Here is a 16,667-nt window from a genome sequence, read left to right as displayed (position 1 = left end):
CTATCAGTTGAATTATAATTAAAATAAGACTTAAAGTACATTTAATTTTAATTATGAAGTAGATTTTGATATAAATCTTCTGTTTTCTTTTCTTACAATTCGTTAGTTTAAGATTTTTTGGTATTCTGGGAAAACATTGAGATTTTGCTATTTTATTTCTTTCTTTTTAGCACGTTTTTGAAGGAAAATTACTTTTTCAGTGCTGATTAAAGTTCTTTCTGACTGTTTTCTAGAAACTAATAGAAGGATATTAAAACATAAACTAACTGTCAAAATCTTCCAACAACTTTTAAATTGTAATAAAGGAAAAGAAAAGATTTTTATCAGAAACGACCCCTATGTTTAAATATTTTTCACTTTTTATTTAGTTTTCAGAATCTATAAAATTCGCCATTTGCGCGATTTCTCACAATTTGTGGATGAGTATTATTTTAGTTATAATACTTAAGTATTTATTTAAAAATATTGAATTCTTATACAATAAAATTTTCTATAAGACAAAAATAACAAGATTTAGGCAAGAATCTTGAATATTTAGATTAAAATTGTCTTTTACCAAATATTTTTAAATATTATGGCAAAATAGTGTTCCAATCTGACAAAAAGTTACAAAAAAAAAATTTCGACCCTGAAAAATAAATTGATTTTTGTCCTGAACATTGTATTTAATTCAGAAAAATAGCCATGCAGATTTAATAAAAAAAATAAATAATTAAATAATGCAATTATTTCTGATGCTGAAGAAGAAAGGACAATTGATAAAATCTAATCGAAGACAAAATCGATCTCGGGAAACGCACAAAAGCGTCGAAAACTATATTGAAATTCTAAGGATTATTCATTGATCCTAACACAGCTCTCTTAAACAAAAAATCAAGATTAAATAAATACATGTACTTACCCTCGTTAGAATTCAATTTGTAGACGTACTTGGAGGGAAGAACATTCCGGGATCCTTCAAGGAATTCACACGATGATATTCTGCTTTGATGCTTCCTTTCTTTGGGGCATCCCTTGTGGTCGTTTCCTGACCAATTTGCACCTGAAACGACTTCTTGTTAGCATCAATCAAAATCTCAGATATATAACAGAATGCTTACGTTTCCAAATGGATAAAAGGTCCTTTCTCCTCAGCTTTGGGATGCTTGTGATGATCAAGAGCGTTTGACGTGTTGTCCAAGGTCGATTGCCCGGTACATCTAAATAAAGATGAGATTCCGACATGCTTTAGACCCCAACACATTTAAAATGGAACTATAATTATGGATTAATCCGATTAATCTCACCTAATCTGCAGAAATTATCATTCAGCTTGCCTGACAGGATGCGTACTGAAGGCCTAGGTAGATTACTCAGCGTCAAGTGTAGCGCACAGGATGAAATTTCAGCTCCGGATGATGTATACGATGTCCTGCAGAAGTCCAAACAAGAAACCCTTTAGCCCAGAAGCAACGCTAAAAAACATAGAAAACACGCATTTTAGGCTCGTTGGACGAAATCTTCCATTGTCTTTTACACTCTATACACTTTAGGATAACTTTCTTACCGAGTAGATTGCCGGAAAATTCAGGAAAATCACTGAAAATTGGGTTTTCGTGAACCCACGCCACTATTTTCACCGTGCATGCCAAAAAACAACAATACCGAAAATATGCCGAGAATAACGACAAAGCACTATGCGCCACTAAGCGGATGGTTTTGAATTAAAATTTGTGCCGTAATTGTGCCGAAAATCTCGGCAGTATACCTCACATGCCGAGCCTTTCCCCACTGGGAAATTAAAAAAAAAACATTGCGGAAGTTTCTGGATCTCAATCTTCACCATGGTGGGCAGGAATGCAAGTTCAAGAACCTACAGAGTTACACCTGAGACGGATATCTCCTTGGAATTTATTACAATCTCCGGAGATGTTTTACGACGCATTGAAAGGCTCGAAAGGGAGTCTCATGGGCAGAAGAAGGTGCCCCTGGAGAAGCCTCAGAGGGTCTATCATCGCCCCCGGCATCCAATTGCCCCGAGGGATGGCTTCAAGGAACGCTGGATGGCTCTCAGTGAAGCCATCCGGAGGAATGAAGAAATCTTCAGGAAAACAACAAAGGAACTAGAGGGAAAATTGCAGAAGAAAGCTGAACAGGATCGTCAGGATCCCATCAAGAGGACCTCTGAGGATTTTATAAAGTGCCTAAGGAAGAATCCTGGGGAATCCCTACGATGTAGTGCTGAAATTGCTGCCTTCAATCGACAAATCTTCCGGGAAGCTACAGAGCCTTTCCGGCGGGCTTCCTAAGGCATTTATTTGTCAGTTGTTCCCCATCCGGGAGTAACTAGCGCCTTCAAAATATCTTAAAATTCAACCTTAAGGATCTATCAAGGATTTAAAGTCCTCCCACTTCCTAAATTATTCAAAGAAATCTCAATAAAATCAATTTTCCCATTATTTTGATTTTTTTCTTCATTGATGATTTATCCGTTAATTCAAATTGCCGAATGGAATCCATCTATCATGCAAGTTGGGATTAATTGCAATCATTTTCTTGGCAATTTTTATTATTTTCAGGGGAAAATAGACAATTTCAGGGAGAGCAAAAAGTGTGGAAAATTCACAAAAAATCATTCTGATTTTTCCGCATAGATGGATTTTGTCTCTTTGTAGGAATTTTGAGGAAATTTTGCAAAAAACATGAAGAAAATTTCGGGCATTTCAACTTACATGAAGGTGGTTCGTATGGTTCTGTCTCTTTCACACATTTTTGAATCAGACGATTTTCCAGGGATTTCTCGCACAAATGAGGATTTTCCTCCACTGAATGCACTGGAAATTAATAAAAGGTGGTTCAAGGAAGATTTTTGGGTGATTTTTAGAAGTAGATTTCCAGGAAATTTAAGATTTTTTCCCATTTTTCACTTTGACTTTTCCAACGGTCGCACGAAGCAAGCAAGAAACATCCTTCGAATCGCGGCAAAATGGGCCTCTGAATCGCAAATCGGTGACATACCCCTTGGCTTGTTTGTGCTTGCTTATCACTTTTGTTGTGCGTCTGTGACTCTCTCCGTGACTCTTCCGATAAAATTGTAAGTATTTGGGGTAAAAAAGCCATGAGAAATTTCAAAAAAATACTCAATGCCCCCCACATATCCCCCTGAGTCTCTTTCCCGTGAATTTCCGGCAAAACTTTGGGATTTTCATGGGGAAATTCGTGATTGAAGTTCTGGCGTCGCCGCCGCAAATCCCAAAAGCGCGTAATTCTCAAAAATGGCGAAGCAATTTGCTCGAGGCGTCACTCTCCGGTGGAAAAGAATTTTTCGCAATTTTCTGGCTGTGGGACCCCCTTTCTCGCTATTTTTCTCGTATTCCCCAATCCTTTGGGGCCCCCTGGGCATTTTTTTCGTATTTTTTCCCACGCCCTGGGGCCCCTAAAAGATTTTTTTCTTCCCAATTTGATGCCTTTTTACCCCAATTGATGCCTCTCTCCGGCTCTCACCAATTCGCCGCCTTTTTCGCAATGCTCTCTCTCTCTCACAAGCCGCTTCTCTCCGGGGGCGCGCTCCTTCGGCTTTTTTTTTGTCCCTTCCAGAAAGTCCCTGACTGAGCAAAGGAAAAAAATGTCCGATACCGAAGCACCAGTTGAGGTCAAGAAGCGCGGAAGACCCGCCAAGAATAAGGATGCCGTTGCAGAGAAGGAGGTAAGTTTTTTTTTTCTTTTTTTTTGTGTTTTGAAACAAAAAAAATCAGGGGGCCTACTAGATGAGTGGGAAAAAATTAATAAATAAAAATTCAAAAGGCGAAAAAGCGCGGCCATTCGGCGTCCCCGAAGAAGGACAAATCGCCGGCCGTGAAGGAGTCCGCAGCTGCGGAGAATGAGAACGGCGAGGCACCGGCAAAGCGTGGCCGCGGAAGGCCCCCGAAGGGAAGCAAGGGAGCCGGCAAGAAGACAGCCGCGGCGGCTAAGCCCAAGGGAACATCCGGCCGGGGCCGTGGGCGTCCACCAAAGGCCAAACCACCAGCATCCTCTGAGGACAATGACGACGACGAGGAGGAGGAGGAGGAAGATGAGGAGGCTTAAGCAGTTGCAGCAGCTCCGTGGTTAGCCGGCGCCTGGACACGCGGCCAAAACAAAACAACCTGCCCGTCGCCATATTTCAAACGTACTGACGTCACATCCCTCTGAATTCACCCCTCCCCCAAAATTCCCCCCCCCCCTCCCTTTAGAATTTAAGACTACACAACAGAACTTCTAGAAGATAGTCCGCGCGTATCAATGGGCAGGAAGGGCCTGTGTGTCGACGTAAGATTACTATATAAATATAAAAAGAGAAAAAATAAACAAAAAAAAAACAAATTTAAGGATGCATTCTCTAAATGTAAATAAGGACAGAATTTTCAGGATTCCAGACCACAAAAAATTCTTTAAAACAAAATAAAAGAAAGTTATTTTAAATAGATAAAAATTGGTCACTTTTAGTTAATCTTAAGTGTCTTCTCAAAAAAAAAAAGAAATAATTATAACTATAATTAAAAATTTTGAGTAATTCCGGAATTTATACTTCTTTAATTTAAAATGAAAAAACGTTCAATAAATGGTAATGATAAACTCTAAAAAAAATTTGTCTTTTATTATTTTTTTTCTGCAGTTTTCCAAAGAATTTATCCCTTTTATTCCTTGAAAAAATTAATTAATTTGAAGAAAAGTTATTTTAAAATGATTTTAGAGGCTTTAAAAAATTTGTTTGAGAAAGGGAGATAAACTTGAGACAAAATAAAAAAAAAACTTCTAAATTTTTTAAGAGGACAATATATTTTTTTGATTTAAAAGAAATAAATTACTTAACCCTTGGAGGCCTTGGAGAATCTTGTTGGCCACATTGGAAAATTTGATTTGTTGCATTGAGGGGGTCTCGGGAGAGCCTTTCGTATTGATACTTTTAATGTTTTTATTTTTCTCCAAGTCCATCTTGTAATTTTCCTAAAATAGAAAGGAAGATTTTTCACAGGATCTACTGGATGGATTTTGATGAGGTAAAAAGTAAATGAAAGAGGAATAATTAGCGGAGAATGTACCGGACCAGATTTTAGAAATTCGACTCAGAAGCTGAGAAATGTAGACAAATATTCTTATTTATTTTTCTCAGCTTCTGAATCGAAATTCCAAAATCTGTTCCGGTACATTCTCCGCTAATGTTTCTTCTTGCATTTGCTTTTTACCCCATCAAAATCCATCCAGTAGGTCCTGAGAAAAACCTACCTTTGTGTTATGAGGAGAATCTCAAGATGGCGCCAAGTGATTTTCTAACACTTCTATATATAATTAGATTCTAAAGACTAACACTAGAAAACTTAAGTCTAAGAACTTGAAGAAAAATGAAAATATTTAAAATGTGTCAATACCAAAGACTCTCCCAAGAGACCCCCTTTAAAAGGAACAAGAAATAAAAAAAATCAATGTTTCTCCTAACAAAAAACAGATAATTTGCATTTTCTTATAGATACGAATAATAAGCAAAAAAATAAAAAAGAAACCTCATCCTCCATTTCGCCACGAAAAAAACAATAAGAAAATGACTAAAGGGAAACAAGAGAGCGACGTAAAAAAAATGAAGAAGGGATAAATGAAAGAGAAGAGTGGAAAATAATGCCTTATCTGTGCAATTTTGCTTTTGGCGTCTTTCCTAAAAATTTTTCTCCCTGATTTCTTTTCGCATCTATCGCCACGAGAATGAGCCAGAAGACGTTGCTCTGTTTATGTCTGCAAAACATGTTTCTTTTAGCTTGTTTTGCCCTCCATGAGAAAAATATGCGCGCAGTCGAGGGGATTATTTCACTTGGACAAAATTCTTGATTTTTTTTCTTCTGCTGATTTTTAATTTTCATTGCAGGAATTTACATTTTTTTTGCTAAAAAGATTTTTTTTATTTCAGGAGAAAATTCAAGACGAAGGATGTCAGACAAATGGTAAGTACCACAGTAAGAATATCTTTTATCAAAAAAAAAGTTACGGTTTTGGAAAAAGCTCCTTGCTAGACTGAACAAAATTATCTAAGAAAGAATTGTAGGGCATAAAATGTCCTAAAGAACAGCCCAGTTCAATATAGCCCAATATTCATTTCCAACTCACTATGTGACTTTTTAGTACCCCGCTCTCCTCTAAATAATTTGTGGAAAGGGAAGTCCGGTCCAGTGTGGCTCTAAGATTCCTGAGGGAGTGTTAGCTGAGATTAAATAAGAATTACTTATTATTTTACTTTGATTTCATCCGGACAGTTCATTATAAGTTCTAATTATAGAATATTTTTTATGATGTTGAAAATATGTTCTCTCATAACCAAAACTGTTCAAATACTTATTCGCCTAGAAATGGATTTTTATTCTAATCACTTAATAATTTTTAATCGAAATGACTTTTATTTAAACCCAATTGGTGCAATTTGATGTAAGAAAAAAAAATGTAGACAAGCGCGCTAATCGTTATTCGAACCAGGGATATGTTGGTTAATAGTCGAGTGCTCTATCCGTTGCACCAAGAACTACAAAGAAAATAAATAAGGAGTTTAATTTTTCCTAATTGCGAATCTTGTGATTTCTTTTATTGTTATTTTTTTAGTGTAGCAGAAAATGTAGTTCTAACAGTTCTACGTTAATTCTAAATTTATTTAATTTTTGAAAAAGAAACCCCTTTGGAAATTTTCTTTTCCATAAAAAAATCTCTTAGTTATTAAAGCTTAGTAGGTTAAATGTTTTTCTTTATAATTTAAACTTCTGAATTATCTTCTACAGAAATGGAAATCAAGTATCTAAAAATTACATTAAAAAGTTTTAAAATTACCTAACGTTTTTCCCTAAAAAATATATTAAAATCTTTTTAAAAAATAAAAAAAAAATAATCTTTAAAATATATATAAAAAAAAAGATTTTTTCTAATTTTTTTTTCTCGAAATTGAAAACTTATTTGTTCTATAATAAAATTCAAATTATAGGTAATTAAAAAAAATAATTAACATTTTGAAATCTTCAATATAATTTTATTCTATCTCACGCGCGGTGTACATTTCACTACGGAATTGCCAACCCCTTGTCATTAATTTATTAGAAGCATCCTAAAAGCCAAACTCGAATTTTCTTTGTGCTGCGAAAAGTCTAAACGTGCTTTTGCTGAAAATCACAGAGCTTTCTTTGCTCCATTCAGAAGTTGTGAGGATTTTGTGAAAAATGTCCGACGAGGATACCCCAGTTGTGACGGCTGAGAAAAAGCGCGGACGCCCCGGTGCCGCTGATAAGGAGAAGGTGGGCGGAAGTTGATATATATATAGATATGTATGTGTTTTGGTACATAGTGTGAGTTGCAGGCTGTGGAGGCAAAAAAGAGACCTCGATCATCCTCCTCGGATACTTCGGATTCCAAGAAGGTGGTCGAGAATGGAAATGTCCCAGCAAAGCGTGGACGTGGGCGACCCAAAGCAGTCTCCAAAGCTTCCACTACCAAGGTGAGGGCTGAGAAGAAAAGCTCCCGCGGTCGGGGACGTCCAAAGGCGGGTAAGAAGGCCAAGAGTAGCTCATCAGAATCCGAAGAGGATGACGATGATGACGAGGAGGAAGACAATGAGGATGCTGAAGATTCAGATGAGTAAGTGATTCTCCCATCCAACCCTCCCCACCCCCTCCATTTCACATCCTGCGCAGCGGAAAAAGCTGCAATATCCCGTGATTTTGGAATGTGATTCTGTGCTTTATTTCCTGTCTGAGTTCCTCTCGAAAAGTGAGTGAGATTTTTAGCCAAAAAATGTGAAAATTGCAAATATTTTCTTCCATATTGGGTGAAATTCACCATTCAGACAGTCTTAAGAAATCTTAAGAATTCTTAAGATTTCTTAAGATTTCTTAAGTTTTCTTAAGAAAAACTTAAGATTTCTTAAGAAAAGTTAAGAAAACTTAAGAAAAGTTAAGAAAGCTTCAGATTTTTTAAGAAAAGTTAAGAAAACTTAAGATTTCTTAAGTTAGACTGAATTAGAAGGCTATATGTAATATTTTTTGATGATTTTTAAAATTTTCGATGTCTTAAGACTATCAAGAGCATTTTTTTAAACTTAAGAATAGAAAATGGTACTTACTTAACAATTTAAAACAAAACAAATGCTATTTTTAAAGACAAATTCAAGTGTAGTAAGGTGTTCTTTCTTTTCATTTTTATACCTTTTTTTCTGTTAAAGAATTGAACTAACTGACACTCAAAAGCACGGCTAAAAATTATCATAATTTTCCCAAAATATTTTCCTGAGTGACTTTTCCCAAAACACCCCCGGAAAATTCTTCAGAAGCATTCAGTGCTCTTTCAGCAAGTCTTAAGAATGCTTAAGCAATCTTAAGACTGCCATCAGTGCATGACGATTTGTTTAAAGCGAATTTTCGCGTTTTTCACGTGAAAAACCACCAATTTTCCACCAAGAATTTTCATAAAGTGATGGAAAAAATTGGAAAAATATTTTCCTCAGTGACTTTTCCTAAAACACCCCCGGAAAATTCTTCAGAAGCATTCAGTGCTCTTTCAGCAAGTCTTAAGAATTCTTAAGCAATCTTAAGACTGCCATCAGTGCATGATAATTTGCTTAAAGCGAATTTTCACGTTTTTCACGTGAAAAACCGCCAATTTTCCACCAAGAATTTTCATAAACTGATGGAAAAAATTGGAAAAATATTTTCCTCAGTGACTTTTCCTAAAACACCCTCGGAAAATTCTTCAGAAGCATTCAGTGCTCTTTCAGCAAGTCTTAAGAATTCTTAAGCAATCTTAAGACTGCCATCAGTGCATGATAATTTGCTTAAAGCGAATTTTCACGTTTTTCACGTGAAAAACCGCCAATTTTCCACCAAGAATTTTCATAAACTGATGGAAAAAATTGGAAAAATATTTTCCTCAGTGACTTTTCCTAAAACACCCCCGGAAAATTCTTCAGAAGCATTCAGTGCTCTTTCAGCAAGTCTTAAGAATTCTTAAGCAAACTTCAGTGCATGATGATTTGCTTAAAGCGAATTTTCGCGTTTTTCACGTGAAAAACCGCCAATTTTCCACCAAGAATTTTCATAAACTGATGGAAAAATTTGTAAAAATATTTTCCTGGGTGATTTTCCCCAAAACACCTCCGGAAAATTCTTCAGAAGCATTAATTTGGCTCCTGTTAATTCAAATCATTTGAATTCTTGCTCCAAATCATTTGAGTATTAAATAAATAACAAATCTTCTATCTTCTCTTCTATATAATAAAGAAAGGCCTGTTTGTTGGTAATCGTCGTTCCTTCTTTTCTATACAAATCCACACCGTTTGACCGATCGCGATGAAATTTGGTACAGAGGCTCCTTATAACAGGCGGTTTCAGATGGCCGTAGTCATTTCCCCCCCGAAGCCCCCCTTCAGGTAGCCCCCATATAAAAGTCATGCAGTTTTTGTGAATTTTTGAATTTGGCGCCCGAAATGTTGTATAAAGTCGATTTCTTCTCTTTGCAAATTTTTCTTTTGTGGTTGAAAAGTGGCCCTAACCTACTTATGAACCATCACAATTTTTTTCTCTAAAACTTGCGCGAAACGCAACAAATCTCTGCCAAGCGGGGCAAGGTAATTTGGAGCAAAGCGACTATTTACCTAGTTCATTTTTTATGATTAACTTACGAGTCAGCGTTTGAATTAACCTGATAAAATGTGAGAGTTTTCCCACCGGGTAAATGTCAAACTCAAAACAAGTGTCAAATAGTTACAGCGTAGAGGATTGAGTGGATGTGTTAAATCAGATAGTCGTGCTTGAAAATTAATTAATTGCTATAAATTGTGAAAAAATGGCTGGTAGTTATTCGGAAAGAGTTCAGCAAGCTTTTGATCTGAATGACAGGCAGTAAGTATTTATTTTAAGGAAAAGTACTCTTCGTGGATATATTTTAAAAAACAATATGAATATTAAAATAATTAAGACAATACAAATTAACGTAAAAAAATTCGCAGTAAGTTTATCCGATGAAATTTGATAAAGAGTCGGTTTCTGATGTTCGTATTTATTTTTCATCCAAATCCCTCCTACATGTAACCCCATATAAATTTCATGTATTTTAAGCGAGCTTTTGAAATTGGCGCCCTAAATTTTGTCTGAAATTGATTTCATCTCTTTGAAATATATGTTTGGGATTAATCTTTCTTTAGGACCCTTAATGAATATATATTTTTTCCAATATTTTAAGTATTCTTTCGACATGAATCTTCCATTAAATTTATGTTCCATCACAATTCCTTTCTCTCGTTTATAAATTTCATGTATTTTGACGAAAATTTGATTTTATATGCTTTATTTTTTTATTTTACTTTATTTAAATTTCTTTCTCTAGATTCTATTTTCAATTCCACTTGACAAAGCCTCTGGTACGACTTTTGATTTCGGATATTCGGGAGTTTGCTCCTCCACCTCGGAGCATCAGTGGTATCCCCCTTGAGCTAAAAGTTCTCGTATTCTTGAACTTTTTGGCGAGTGGAGGATACCAAAAACGGGTTGGGTCGACCTTTTTGCTTCAACTGAGCCAGGCATCAGTTTCTAGAATTGTTGACGAGATGAGCCGAATAGTGGCAGTGAATTTAAAATCTCGATATATTATTTTCCCATCCACTGTTGAGGAGGTTAATAAGAAGAAAGAAGGGTGAGTTGTAATTATATTCAGAGATTTAAGCCTACTTCCAGATTTCATTGATGTTGTTTTGCTTACGTAGAAGGAATGTGACTATCGAGCTACCAGCACATTAGACCCTTCTACAGATAATAATGTATCAATCTCCGGATCCAACCGATCGAGAAGAGAAGCACTTACTGAGTTCTGTGTTCGAACAGGCGACCTTTCGGAAGCTAGCTTGAATGCTCTATCCATTGCGCTCTGACTCCTTCGGAAAATTTTTCTTAATTTTCTTAGCTCTTAACGTACTTGGCTTTTTTTTTCGTCTAAATATTCATTAAAAAAAAGTCTTAACTTTAATTTTTTGCGTATATGAAAGAAATGTTTATGATCCCTGTTATATTGTGCATAATAAAAGATATACTCATAGGTATTTACTAAACTTGTTTTTAGGTTTCGAACAAAGTATCATATCAATGGTATTGTGGGTGCCATTGATAACACCCATGTTCCGCTGTCAGCTCTTCCAAAAAGGATTGCGCGAAATTATTTTAATCGTAGAGGATTTTACAGTGTGAACGTGATGTTGGTAAGAAATTTCATCTTCTTCTATATAATAAAAAAGGATTACGTTCCTGTACAGTTTTATGCATTTCTACACCATATTGGTCCAATCGCAAAGAAAATTTGGTGCAGAGACTATACCAAGTGGTTGTCACCAACAATATTCATTATTTTCTTTAACTTTTAGTATTAAATTGTAAATGACAAAAAAATTGTTTTGTGGATTAATTTCAGATTTGCGACAGCGATCAATTTATTATGAACGTTAAATCAGACTTTTGCGGGGGAGCTCACGATGCCCATATATATGGCGTATCTAGGATTGCACGCTATCTGAAATCTAAATACAACTATCTTAACAATCAAACATACCTACTCGGTAACTATAAATATTTGAATGTTACATCATTTATTATTGGTAAAGTTGGATGAAACGATTCCGCATTAAGAATATAAAATGTGTACCATCGTATACTTTAAAAACTGTGTTATTATATTCTTCGAAAGAATCACAGCTAAAAAAATAGATCGCGTAATTTGACCATTCCGTAGAAAAATAAAATTCTTTTTATCAAGGATGATATAAAGGAGAGTGGGGGCAGAGTCCAATGATATTAAGATTATACTCTCAAAGGGAAAAAAGTAGAAATTTTCATTTAATTTATTATTCAAGAAATAAAAATCTTTGAAATGATATGATAAAAAAGCCTCATTACTTCAATTAATTATTCTGGAAATGCAAAAATACATATTTTTCTCATTTATTTATTTATTTTTAAACAGTACTATAGCCATTGTTTTGCATGTTATAGGGATAAAAAGTTATACCTACACATTTATGCTATATTAAATTATTATTTACCCTTTTCCTTATCGAAAGTTACGAAGTTACGTGTATGACTTACACCATATAGGAAAATTATGAATTAATTCTACTGCGTGTCAATTTTTTCAGGTGATGCGGGCTTTCCTCTCACTCCATGGCTAATCACCCCATTTAGGGAAATTACATCGATTGATGAGGCAAATTTTAATAAAATGCATTCAATTGCTCGCAATGTCATTGAGAAGACTAATGGACTAATGAAGCAAGTATTTCGTAGTCTCAACAGTGAACGGAAATTCAGATATGCACCACATAAAGCTTCCCAATTTATTATATCATGTTGTGTGCTACATAACATGAAAGTTGTTGCTAGAATGCTTGCACGTGATGGTCCTGTACAAATGCCATTATCTTATACGGAAGTCCCTGATTGTCCACAGTCGGAGAATAGTCTTCTTGAGACAGGAAATTTAGTGCGACATCGCTTGGTTCCACAATTCCTGCAAGCCTACAATCTACATCGTAGAACATAAATCAATACTTAAAAATCACACAAAAAAAAGAATTTTACGCAATAGTGTTTTTCCACATAATTCACTTTATTACATATAAAAGAATATATCATCATAAGAATAGATCACTTGGCATTAAAATTACAGATTTTTTTTATGAAAATAAAAGGAATTTAACCCAAAAGTGTTTCTCCACACAATTCAAATATGAGTGATCTCGGTGATCTCTAACAATCATAGCGCAAGTGCCTTCAATATTTTCTTTTTACTTTTCACTTACCATGGACAGAGTAATTTCGAATGATTTCGAGGAGTATATCATTCTGATGGCGTTGATAACCCAGATCATTTTCAAGCTTTTCGTTTTTCTCTTGAAGAAAATCGTTTCGCTCCTTGTATCTCCTCAACTCTTCCATAAGCTAAAATATAAAAAAAAACGGTTTAGTACATATTATTAAGAGTTAAACCGTTATATATTCATAACATTTGTCTAATCTATCTAATTAGTTTAAAATTTTGATATTGGGATTAAAGAAAAAGGTGCATTTCAACAAAATATAAGGTATAAGAAAACAAACACATTAATCTCTTTCAAAGTGCAAGTTAAAATATTTCTTTTAAAATTTAAAAAAAAAATCTAATTTATACATTGAGTTTAAAAAATTTAACGAAAATATAGTAAATACTTGAAATGTATAAAACTAATGAAATTATGAAATCAAATGAGATAAAATATTTTTTAAGATTAATTCTTTAGGTATTAATTAATTCATTTACACATTAAAAAAGTACATACCTATATAGAATAATAATTTTATAGCACCTCAATAAAAATTTAATTGAACTACTTTATTTCTTTTATTCCTCTAAATGAAAATTAAATGTGATAAGAGCACGATTATATAACATCTCTCACTGCATTATCGTAATAATACTTACTTCCAATTCTCGCACAGAATAATTAGTGACTATAAACTTTTGGGCATCAGGTACTGTTCCTTTCTTCACCAAAATATTTTCTCGAATGGTGGCGGCAGGAATTTTGTTGGGATCAGTATTTTCTTCATTCATCATTGGTTTCTTCATTTGTGCATTCGATAAGCCCTGGTTCACCGGAAGATTTTGTTGGGAGTGCTTGGCTGGGATTCGATTGAAATGCTGAATCTCCTCCTGCACTTTTTTCGTTGTTTCCTCCCTTTGATCATTGATCGAATTCGAAGGTGAGTTTTGGAAGTTTCCCTATTGCCCACAGGTAAAGAATAAATCTTGAAATAGTATGATATATTCATAGCATATGCATGAATTATTTAAATAATTATGTTTTTTTATAATAAAACAAATACAAAAAACTACATAGCTTCTTTGAGATTGAAAGTTTTTTTTTTTTTTAATTTTCAAATATATCAATATAGGACGGGATTAGTGGTAAAGGTGAATAGATAGAATACTTCAATATATTTTTCTAGAAAAATAAAAACTGCAATGTAGCCAATTAGTAGATAAAATAAGAAAATTTTTATAAAAAAGAAAATTTATGTGAGAAAAATAGCTATTAAGGGATGAGAAGGTGATATCACAAATACCCGTAGCAATTTACAATAAGCCCCTCTATGTCATAATTGGCCACAGCGTTTCGAATGAGTATACTACAATTAGATCAAATTAGATATACATATAACTTTCTTACGGTTTCTGGTGCAATCAAAGCTCCAGAGTTTATATCCGGAATCGATGGTGATACATTTCCAAGCTCATTGTCCAATTGGCCTGGATTTCTATTGAAATGATCAGGATCCAATCTTGGTTCCGGTATATTTGTGCCTTGAAGGGCCGTTTGCACTCTCTATCAAAACAAAAATATAGAATCAATACCAAAATCTCACCATGAATTTTATTATATATCTTACGTTTTGAAGTGATTGAAATGCCCCCGAATCGTTTACAAAATTTGGTAAATCGGATTCTCCCGTCTCTCGTGCATTTGCGTCTCCCAGAATCTTATTCCTTTCTAGCTGTAGTATTTGCTCGTGGATCTCCGAAGCCTCCTTGCCTTTACGCAGGGAACCTTTCCTCTCATTGGATTTGGCATAAGCCACTTGGTTGGCCCATGCCTTTTTTTTAAAAGAAAATAAATAATTTTTTATAAGTGATACCTTGAAATATTTAAGGCAATAACGTGTCCAGTTATAAGGCAGGCCCGGCCAGCCGGAACACTTTTTCCATCAGCATTTTCGTAATATCTAAAACGTTTACATATTATACTAAGTTTGAGCTCGATCTAAGGTGATCATTTTTTTTCGACAAGTACAATACTTGGTGTAAACCACGAAGTAGAACACCAACTAATGTAAAAACGATTTGGTCGGTATACAAAAGAACCGTGTTAAGTCCCCAACTCTTTCCTTTCCTTTATAATGAATGTACTTCTACCTACCTTCTTCCAAAATTTTATACCTCGTCCATCAGCATTTTCTGGATCCAGTTTATTCAATTGAGGGATAATTGAACTCCACAATTTTTCATTCCCCGATGAAAAATATGACTCGTAGTTTTTTTTAAGAAGCTTTATCATAAGGACCTTTTGGGCAATTGTAATTGACTTTTTCTTTGCAGTTTCTCTCTGGCTTTGTCTCTTTATTCTTCCTTGTGAGCTCTTGTGAGCTTCACTTTCACGATTATCTCCTTGATCGGCGTCCATGACGACTTGAAGACCGCTTTGTACTGCACTTAACACTTTCGGACAAGAACAATCCTAACCAATCTTCTTCTTTTTAATTTTAAACATGGCTGAATGTCATTTCGACATCCACACAGCCCACCACTTTAATTTGAATTTTTATTTGTTAACGTATTTTAAGTTCACTCCTAACCAATCAATGTGAAAATGATTGATATTTAAACATATCGATAGTTTCAGCGTTCAACAACTATTGATGAAAAAATGGCGTCATCTTTTTAGAATGCTTTGAGTGCTTTATGAGAATACATCGTTCTGAATGAAATCCAACTTATGGTTATGTTTTATTTCATAATTATTAAACTTCTTCTTTCTGTCACTTGTTTTAGTTGAATTAACGAAAATATCGGTAGTAATCATGAAATCCGTCAAAATTTCCCAAAATTTTTCTTTTGCATTCACCAAAATATAGTAGTTTTAGGTTTTTTAGGAGAGATCTGTTGACGGATTCTGCACAAATTAGGGGCATGGCAGACTTCGATATTTTTGAGGCAGCGATCGATTCCGGTTAGATAAAGTGATTAATCTACAAAATGCCACTCCCATTCGAAAGTTTATTTTCGATTAATCTTTATTTCAATACCGCGATCGATCTATTAATGTACGAAAAGTAAAAAAAATCGCGAATCGGTAAATTAACGGAACTATCGAAAAAATATCCATACATTTCGTTTGTCAAACTATCAAATTGCCTCACAAAGTTACATGTATTTAAAGAACGTGACATCCCCTTGGCACGAACCAAATTAAATTGGTATGAGAAGTATTAGTAGGCAAAGTTGATTTTTTGTGTAAAATTCTGCAATTTGATTAACAAAAATGGTTATATCTTTGGTTGTATAAGACTTACAGAAATTTCTTGACTATTTTTGGAAAGGTATTGTAACAAGCTGTAATTTGATATATATCTCAATGATTTTCAAGGTCACCTCCAGAACACAAAATGGCGGATTTTTGTTTCACAAAAACTTTTTTTCGCATTTTTCTTTTACAAGGAATGGTTCTAGAGGTTTCTGATGTTCTAGAAAGTTGTAGAGAATTGCAAAACCTTTAATTTGATACTAATTTGAGCAAAATCGGACAGGTCGTTCAAGAGATATTCTTCTTAGAACTTTTCAAAATCAAGAATTTTTCAAATGACTATATCTTCTAAACGGCGCCATAGAATTTCTTAATTTTTGGACTGGTAAAAGATATTAAGTCAGGCTACAAAATACCAAAATTTGAAGGAAATCGATAATGTGGATTCGGAGATATTACTCCTTAAAGTTAGGCAACTTTTGTTTCTGATGTTAGCGCCTCTTGCGGCCATTTTTGGAACTTGGAATGTTCTAGACAGTTATAGAGCTTCTTGAAACCTTTCATTTGAGCTTGAGTTGGTCAAAATCGG

General features: G+C 34.5%; 5 protein-coding genes across 5 annotated transcripts in view; 3 read left to right on the top strand and 2 right to left on the bottom strand.

Moving 5' to 3' along the window:
* LOC129788167 (nose resistant to fluoxetine protein 6-like) overlaps positions 1 to 2,812 on the bottom strand; it is a 54,235-nt gene extending 51,423 nt beyond the window's left edge. The window contains exon 1 of the mRNA XM_055824214.1: positions 2,712 to 2,812. The gene's annotated coding sequence lies outside the window, so the exon portion shown is untranslated. The remainder of the gene's footprint in view (positions 1 to 2,711) is intronic.
* Positions 2,813 to 2,985: 173 nt separating this feature from the next.
* On the top strand, positions 2,986 to 4,605 carry LOC129788178 (high mobility group protein I-like). The gene is made up of 3 exons (XM_055824225.1): positions 2,986 to 3,073; positions 3,577 to 3,685; positions 3,784 to 4,605. The coding sequence occupies exons 2-3, from the start codon at positions 3,605 to 3,607 to the stop codon at positions 4,063 to 4,065; spliced, it is 363 nt and encodes a 120-aa protein (XP_055680200.1). The 5' UTR covers positions 2,986 to 3,073; positions 3,577 to 3,604; the 3' UTR covers positions 4,066 to 4,605.
* Positions 4,606 to 7,073: 2,468 nt separating this feature from the next.
* Positions 7,074 to 7,803, top strand: LOC129788179 (nucleolin-like). The gene is made up of 2 exons (XM_055824228.1): positions 7,074 to 7,280; positions 7,343 to 7,803. Exons 1-2 carry the CDS (start codon positions 7,206 to 7,208, stop codon positions 7,622 to 7,624), a joined length of 357 nt encoding a protein of 118 aa, XP_055680203.1. The 5' UTR covers positions 7,074 to 7,205; the 3' UTR covers positions 7,625 to 7,803.
* A 1,856-nt stretch (positions 7,804 to 9,659) lies between these two features.
* Positions 9,660 to 11,152, top strand: LOC129788177 (uncharacterized). The gene is made up of 3 exons (XM_055824224.1): positions 9,660 to 9,878; positions 10,363 to 10,668; positions 10,742 to 11,152. The coding sequence occupies exons 1-3, from the start codon at positions 9,823 to 9,825 to the stop codon at positions 10,770 to 10,772; spliced, it is 393 nt and encodes a 130-aa protein (XP_055680199.1). The 5' UTR covers positions 9,660 to 9,822; the 3' UTR covers positions 10,773 to 11,152.
* LOC129796071 (uncharacterized) lies at positions 10,322 to 15,009 on the bottom strand. Its single transcript, XM_055837816.1, has 5 exons — positions 14,995 to 15,009; positions 14,448 to 14,651; positions 14,228 to 14,383; positions 13,480 to 13,779; positions 10,322 to 12,959 (listed from the first exon to the last, which is right to left on the bottom strand). Exons 1-5 carry the CDS (start codon positions 15,007 to 15,009, stop codon positions 12,813 to 12,815), a joined length of 822 nt encoding a protein of 273 aa, XP_055693791.1. The 3' UTR covers positions 10,322 to 12,812.
* Between the last annotated feature and the right edge of the window lie 1,658 nt (positions 15,010 to 16,667).

The sequence above is a fragment of the Lutzomyia longipalpis genome, chromosome 1 (genome assembly GCF_024334085.1).
Source record: "Lutzomyia longipalpis isolate SR_M1_2022 chromosome 1, ASM2433408v1".
Taxonomy (NCBI): Eukaryota; Metazoa; Arthropoda; class Insecta; order Diptera; family Psychodidae; genus Lutzomyia; species Lutzomyia longipalpis.
The sequence above is the reverse complement of the archived record's forward strand: the minus strand, read 5'-3'. Positions and strand labels throughout refer to the sequence as shown.